General features: G+C 40.0%; 1 protein-coding gene and 1 non-coding gene across 2 annotated transcripts; one reads left to right on the top strand and one right to left on the bottom strand.

The window, feature by feature from the left end:
* Positions 1 to 2,347: 2,347 nt before the first annotated feature.
* On the top strand, positions 2,348 to 4,405 carry LOC104109611 (uncharacterized). Its single transcript, XM_070181022.1, has 2 exons — positions 2,348 to 3,080; positions 3,417 to 4,405. Exons 1-2 carry the CDS (start codon positions 2,348 to 2,350, stop codon positions 4,403 to 4,405), a joined length of 1,722 nt encoding a protein of 573 aa, XP_070037123.1.
* LOC117279923 (small nucleolar RNA R71) lies at positions 2,582 to 2,686 on the bottom strand. Its single transcript, XR_004510365.1, has one exon. It is a non-coding gene; the product is annotated as a small nucleolar RNA R71 (small nucleolar RNA).
* Positions 4,406 to 8,468: the final 4,063 nt, after the last annotated feature.

The following is an 8,468-nucleotide window of genomic DNA, read 5'->3' on the forward strand; positions in this document are numbered from 1 at the left end:
ATATTAAATTTAACATTACCGATCGATTTCGATCGGTATAAGCAATAAATAATTTACAGGATTTAAAATTACCGACCGAAATCGGTGGGATTTTGGGTTTTTAAATTTAATATATTTTAATAATACCGATCGATTTCGGTCGGAAATATATAATTTTTAATAAAGTAAAAAATTACAATATCGACCGACATCGGTCGCTACTATAAAAAATAATTAAAAATTATTTTCCAGAATACCGACCGAATTTGGTCGGTATTTTTAGTTTTTCAATAACTAGTGTTAGATTATTTGGTCAAAGTTTGGTTGAATTTTCCGTCCGTCTTCGGTCGGAAGTTGCGACCGTCTTCGGTCGTCACATGTTAGCGACCACATTATATTCTCAAGGTAGGGGGTATAGTCTACGTACACATTAGCTTTCTCTGATTTCACTTGTGAAAGTACACTGGGTTGTTTGTTGTTGTTGATGTCGAGAAGTTTAGGCGATTACTGATGTTTGGCTATAATTATATATTTTTAGTGCATTACTTACCTTACATTTTGGGGCTTTAAAGCTAAACTAAACTATATTTATGCTTAATTGAGTTTATTTTATGTGTAGGTACGTTGAAGACGAAATTGGGAGAAAAGTAGAGATTTTTTGTGTATTTTATACACTACAAGAATGGAGTTATGATCATTTAATTATTGGATATACAATGAGTAAAGTGTGACATTACAAAAGAAGACAAAAGTCAATTGAAAAAGAAGATAAAAACGTGAAATTGGGAAGTAGGCAAAGCAACTCAAAAGTGAAGCAGAAAGAAGTCAGGCGAAGCGAGCCATGTTACTCGCGTTAGAGCAGGCAAGGCGAGGTATTTATCTCACGTTTGAGCGTGCTCTGTGAAGCCTACAGCGAGAGGAGGCGCGCTACAGAGCTCGCGAGGTCAGGATTACAACGAGATGAAGCTCGCGACAGAGGTCACGGTGCGAGGCTTGTAGCGAGCGTGTTCCGGGTTTTTAAAGCCTATTTTGTCTCCTATTTGGTTTTGGACTTGGGTATTTCGTTTAGGTATTTTCTTTACACATATAAATAGTCATTAAACACTATTTTTAGAGAGAGTTTTGTGACTGAAGGCGAGAACATCAGGTGGACAACTTTTGGAGGAGAAAATCATAGAGTTTTCATCCCTTTATCTTTTCCTTGTAATTTATTTATGCAAAATACTTGGAAAATTATTACTACGAACATGAGTGGCTAAACCCTATAATTCTGGGGTTGTGATTTAGCCATGAATATTATTGTTTTATGTTGACTTAATCTTGATTACAATTTACTAATATATGGTTGTTTCTTCAATTCTGTGATTAATTGCTTAATTGTCTGGCCAGCAGTTAGGTTCTATTGACTATGTATGCTATGCTTGGGAAAGCCATGTTTAGATTAGAGAAGAATTGAAGAGACTATGATCTTAACTCTTGGGTGAAGGGGGGCGGATTTGTGGTTAGGATAGGAATATACCTAGTCACCGTGCTTAATTAAATATCGTAATCTTAATGCATTCTTGATAGATTGATTTCATAGGAATATAAACGTTAATCTATTTTGAATAGGCGAGTAGTACTTCGGGAGAAGGCTATGAGAGCAGTTGTTCGATTAATTAGCAACCATGAGTGAATTGTATGAAATGGAGAGTTAACTAGAATACAGTAGGATTGGTAAATCGATCACAACCCTGGAATATTTGTCTCTACTGAATACACCACAATTATTTTGCTACTTGATAATTTAGTTACTCCTTCGAATTATAGTTTAGTATAATCACATTCTTGAACTCTATTTTGGCTTGACTAAATAACAATCTTGGTAATTTTAGTGGGTATTTGATACAAGTCTCTGTGGGTTCGACACTCAACTTATCATTTTATTACTTGTACGACCACGTATATTTGCTTGTGCATTTGGGAGCAACAAGTTTTTGGCGCCGTTGCAGGGGACTTGTATATCGACTACTTTCTAGTTTTTGCTTTAATTTTTTATTTTGTCAAGTCTAACGTTACTTGATTGTTGCTCTGATCTCAGAACTTCGATTAAATGCACAGGGTCAGAAGCCAGGACAGACTTAAAGGCTTTGACCTCGAACCTGAGAGAACATTTCATATGAGGTTGATGGAAGCAAGGGATACAAATAATCTTCAGGCACTCGTTCAATTTCCTGTGAACATGGCAGAGGAGCAACACATGGCTGTTCAGGAAGTGGCGATGCCCAGCATTGCTAATGTCACCTCCAACATTGTGAAGCCCAGAATCACTGGGCACTCTGAGCTGAAACAGAGCTAGATCCAGCTACTTCATGCGAATGGGCAGTTTATGGGTCTTCCACACGAGGATCCACAACAGCATATTCTGAACTTCTTGGAGATTAGTGATACTTACATCACTAACGGGGTCACTCCAGACTATGTGAGGCTCACATTTTTTCCATTCTCTCTTTTGGGCGAAGCAAAGCGATGGCTGAAGGCAGAACCAGTTAATTCTATTACATCATGGAATGATCTAGCAAGGAAATTTCTGGCAAGGTTTTTCCCTTCAGGCAAAACTGCAAAGATCAGAAGTGAGATAGTTGCCTTCAAACAGAAAGCGGGGGAGTCTCTATACTCAGCTTGGGAGAGGTTCAAGGGGCTGCTCAGAGATTGTCCTCATCATAATCAGACAAACGAAGTGTTAGCTCACACTTTCATAGAAGGGCTACATCCTGAGACAAATATTGTGGTAGATGCTGCAGTTGGAGGTCAAGTGTTGGAGAAAAGCTTTAACGAGATATATGCATTATTGAACAAATTCTCCAAAAGCAATCCGGATTGGCAAGGAGAAATGGGCAGACACATGGTGCAAAAATCTGCAAGGGTTCTCGAGTTAGATATCGTCTCGGCATTATCATCGCAGATTTCTACACTGACCAACCAAGTCAATCAGATGACCTTGGTTATTAACAAGCAACAAGCTCAACCAGTGCAATATGTTCAAGTGTTTTGTGAAGTATGTGGAGAGGGTCACACGAGCGACTTATGCCCAGTTAATCCAGAGTCTGTCTGCTTTGTGGGTAATGCAAATAAGGGCCAGACAAACCAATATGGGAACACTTACAATCCCAACTAGAGGAACCACCCAAACTTCTCTTGGGGTGGAAATCAAGGTGCTCAAAATCAATACCGACCACAAGCACCTCAACAACAATATAGACCACCTCAGGTTGAACAACATGCAAACTCAACAAATCACATTGAGGAAATGATGAAGAAACTGATGGGTGACCAGCAAGCCCACACCACAGAGATGATAAAGAAAGTGATGGTTGACCAGCAGGACCAAGCCGCAACAGTGAGAAATTTATAGCGCCAAATGGGATAACTTGCCAGTGCCCAAAATACTCGACCAGTTGGAGCTCTTCCAAGTGACACCGAGGCTAATCCTAAGGCATCTATTAATGTTGTCTCATTGAGGAATGGGAGACAATTAGAAGAAGTCCAGTCGAAAAAGAGAAAACAAGTGACCTTTAATGAGAAGCCGGCCACTATAGAGTTAGAATCAGAAAAATCAAAGGAGTCTGAGAAGCCAGCTGAAAAGGCGGTGGCTAAGCAACCCCCACCATTAGTTGTGAGGCCACCACCTCCGTTTCCTCAAAGATTGCAGAAAGTGAAGGATAATACCGCGTATAAAAGATTTCTTAATATTTTGAAGCAGGTGCAAATAAATATTCCACTGGTAGACATCTTGCAAGAAGTGCCCAAATATGCAAAATACATCAAGGATATAGTGGCAAATAAAATGAGGCTGACTGAATTCAAGACTGTGGCACTCACTGAGGAATGTAGCTCTAGAATCCAAAGCAAGTTACCTCAGAAATTGAAGGATCCAGGTAATTTCACTATCCAAATCTCGATTGGTAAGCATGCAGTCGGGCGAGCTTTGTGTGATCTCGGAGCGAGCATCAATCTGATGCCACTATCTGTGTTCAGACAATTGGGTTTGGGTGAGCCGCGCCCAACAACAGTAATCTTACAGTTGGCTGATCACTCCCTTGCTCATTCGGAAGGAATGATTGAAGATGTGTTAGTTCAAGTGGGTTCTTTCATATTCCCTGTTGATTTCATTATCTTGGACTACGAGCCTGATCAGGAAGTCCCATTTATTTTGTGGCGTCCATTCTTAGCCACAGGCCGAGCTATTATTGATGTATACGAAGCAAAGATGATGATGAGAGTATGTGATCAAGTGGAGGTATTTAATATGTACAAAGCACTCAGATTGCCTGCCCACTATGAAGAGCTATCCATGATTTCTGTAGTGGAAAGCAATGCTATGTCATTGATGCCTTATATGAGCCCCATAGATCCTCTTGAACGGGCTTTGATTGGGAATAAATAAGACAATGAAGATAGGATGATAGGCGGAATTGAACAAGTACTTGATACATCATGCAATTATGTCCACTGGTTTGGGAAGTTTGAGAAGTTGGGCAGGCTTGTTACTCTGACCCTTCCCAAGACATCTATTGAGGAAGCTCCAAAGCTAGAATTAAAGCCTCTTCTAGCACATCTGCGCTATGCTTATTTGGGAAACTCTGAAACATTGCAAATAATTATCTCGTCCAGCCTGACTAATGTACAAGAAGAAAAAATGCTCAGAGTACTTCGTGAGCATAAAAAGGCTATAGGGTGGACAATTACTGACATCAGAGGAATCAGTCCATCGTTTTGCATGCATAAAATCTTTTTGGAAGATGGACACTGCCCCAGTGTTGAGCAGCAGAGGAGATTGAATCCTATCATGAAAGAAGTCATGAAAAAGGAAGTAATTAAGTGGCTCGATGCAGCTATCATCTTTCCCATCTCTGACAGCAACTGGGCAAGCCCAGTACAATGTGTGCCTAAAAAGGGAGGGATGACTGTGGTTGAGAATGAAAAAAATAAGCTAATTCCTACTCACACTGTGACGGGGTGGAGAGTTTGTATTGATTACAAAAAGCTCAACAAAGCAACCCGAAAGGACCACTTCCCGCTTCCATTCATTGACCAAATGTTAGACAGATTGGCGGGGTATGATTATTATTGCTTCCTTGATGGTTATTCGGGGTACAACCAGATCGTCATATGCCCAGAGGATCAAGAGAAGACCACTTTTACTTGTCCTTATAGAACTTTCGCCTTCAAGCGAATGTCGTTTGATCTTAGTAATGCACCAGCTACTTTCCAAAGATGCATGATGGTTATTTTCACCGATATGGTGGAAATATTTGTGGAAGTTCTTATGGATGATTTTTCAGTCTTTGAGTCTTCTTATGATGACTGTTTAAAGAATTTGAGCAAGGTGTTGGCCCGTTGTAAAGAAACAAATCTGGTATTAAATTGAAAAAAGTACCATTTTATGGTGCAGGAAGGCATTGTGTTGGGTCACAGAGTGTCTATGAGCGGCATTGAAGTTGATAAGGTGAAGGTGGAGGCGATTGAAAAATTACCTCCACCCATTTCTGTGAAGGGTGTCCGGAGTTTCTTGGGACACGCGGTATTCTATCGACGCATTATTAAAAAAAATTCTAAAATTGCTACTCCCCTGTGCAGGTTGCTTGAAAAAGATGTGACTTTCAATTTTGATGACTGAAAGCATTCGAAGAGCTCAAAAAGAAGCTGGTGGTTGCCCCCGTTATTGCCGCACCGGATTGGTCCTTACAATTTGAGATTATGTATGATGCAAGTGACCATGCTATTGGGGCAATGCTAGGCCAGAGGAAGGACAAAATGTTTTATTCCATCTACTATGCGAGTAAGACTCTTGATGATGCGCAGCTGAATTACACCACCACTGAAAAGGAGTTGTTAGTTGTGGTGTGGGCCTTTGAGAAATTTTGGGCATACTTGGTGGGAACAAAAGTCATAGTCCATATCGATCATGCAGCAATCAGGTATCTATTTACAAAGAAGGAATCTAAGGTTAGATTGATGCGCTGGGTTTTGTTGTTGCGGGAATTTGATGTGGAAATATGAGATCGAAAGGGCACAGAGAACCAAGTAGTTGACTATCTATCAAGGCTAGAAAATCCCGACCACATGGAGGAGGGTGACCAAATTAAAGAAGTATTTCCTGATGAGCAACTTTTTGCTACTACCCAAGACCCTCCCCCATGGTACACGGACTATGTGAATTATCTGGTGAGCGGGGTACTTCCTCCTAAAATTGAATCTGAAGCTAGAAAGAGGTTTCTACATGATGTAAGCTTCTACTATTGGGATGAGCCATATTTGTACAAGCAGTGTGCTGACCAAATGATGAGGAGATGCATACCTGAAAAGGAGGTCGAACTAGTGTTGTATGATTGTCATGTATCACCCTATGGGGGCCATCATAGAGGTGATAGAACAACTGCAAAGGTATTACAATACAGTTTATTTTGGCCAACATTATTCAAGGACGCCCATGCATTTATTAAGAAGTGTGACCAGTGTCAGAAAATAGAAACAATCACAAAGAGGCATGAGATGCCTTTGAATAACATCCTGGAGGTCGAGATTTTTAATGTGTGGGGGGTAAATTTTATGGGACCATTCCCATTGTCCAGAGAAAACAAATACATTTTGCTAGCAGTTGACTACGTGTCAAAATGGGTAGAGGCGATTGCATTGCCAATGAATGATGTCATGGTGGTAGCCGCGTTTGTAAAAAAGAACATATTTTCGAGATTCGGGACTCCACGTGCTTTGATTAGTGATGAAGGGACACACTTTTGCAATCGGTTATTGAATAACCTTCTAGCTAAATATGGAGTCCGCCATAGAGTTGCAGTGGCATATCATCCTCAAACAAGTGGACAAGTTGAGGTGTCTAATAGAGAAATAAAGCAAATCTTAGAGAAGACGATGAGTGTGAATAGAAAAGATTGGGTTGCAAAGTTAGATGATGCCTTGTGGGCATATAGAACTGCATACAAAACGCCAATTGGGGCGTCGCTGTATAGGTTAGTTTATGGGAAGGCATGTTACTTGCATGTTGAACTTGAACACAAAGCATATTGGGCCATTAAGAAGTTAAATATGGACCTTGAAGCCGCAGGCGAGAAAAGTCTCTTGCAGTTGAATGAGTTAGATAAGTTCAGGCTGCACTTTTATGAAAATGCTAGGCTTTACAAAGAAAAGACAAAAAGAAGGCATGGCAAGCATATTAAACCGCGTCACTTCGATCCAGGCCAACATGTATTATTGTTCAATTCTAGACTAAAGCTATTTCCTGGAAAGTTAAAATCGAGATGGTCAGGCCCGTTTGAGGTAGTGAGAGTCACTCCTTATGGTGCAATTGAGCTGCGAGCTTTGAATGGTGAAAGAAAATCTTTGGTGAATGGACACAGAGTAAAGCATTATTGGGGAGGAATAATTGATCGTGAGAAGACCAAGGTTGTACTCGCTGATGAGTAAGCGAGATTCTACGTCGTACCGCGACGTTAAATCAGGCGTTTGTTGGGAGGCAACGCATCTTTACTGCCTTCGTTTATTTCTATTTTTTTTCTTATTATTGTTGTAGTATTTGTTTTTGTTTTGTAGGATTATAAGCATAGGAGGCAAAGCCATTGGAAGAGTGCAAAAGCGAGTTAGATGGTGAGAACTAAGTGTGGGGTACCACACAAAGAACCATGCCTGGGGGAAGTCTGAGTACCCGTGAGCCGCTATTGCTTCGGCCTTTGGCCTTTCAGGGAGTTTCTTGTCCACCCTTGTTATTGTTTTGCTTATCTGCGCATTGGGGACACTGCACTCTTTTAAGTGCGGGGTGAGAGAATTTCTCTAGATGATTAGTAGTAGTGTGTTAAAAATTAAAAATTAAAATAAAATAAATAAAATAAAACAAAAAAAGAAAAAAGAAAAATTGGACTTCTCCCGATAATGGATCTCTTTCGACAAGTTTTTGAGGGATTTAAGTTGAAAGAAAAAAGACAAAAAGATTTTCTTTTGTTAGGTAGTGTAATAATTCCCCCTTGATTTTTCTTTGTGCCGCGGTTCTTTTTCAAGAATTGTTTTTGAACCGTGTGTAGTTAGTTTTATTTTTTAGGAGTAGGAGCCATCGTGCTATGAATTGAATTGAAGCAATATCTCTTGACTTTGTTATGCCTTGCGAATAGTGAGTACTTTGGTTGTGACGCTTAGGCTCAGTTTTTGACTCTTGTATAAGTACCTTAAATTTGCTTAACTGCTACGACTAGAGTGTCTTGATGAGTCCGATCCTGAGTGAGTTATGTGTCATGTGTGTGTGAGATTTGTGTGTTATTCTGTGCATTGCATTTGATGTCTAGAACTTGCCTCGTGTGTTTGCAAAATAGTAGTGTTGTTCAGTCTTGGAAGTGATATAAGCGTTTCTTTGTTGAGCTAGATATATATAGTTTACCCGCCTAATTATTGTGTAACGTAGTTAACCCCTTTGAGCCTGTAATCTTATTTCTTTGGCAACC

The sequence above is a fragment of the Nicotiana tomentosiformis genome, chromosome 7 (genome assembly GCF_000390325.3).
Source record: "Nicotiana tomentosiformis chromosome 7, ASM39032v3, whole genome shotgun sequence".
Classification (NCBI taxonomy): Eukaryota; Viridiplantae; Streptophyta; class Magnoliopsida; order Solanales; family Solanaceae; genus Nicotiana; species Nicotiana tomentosiformis.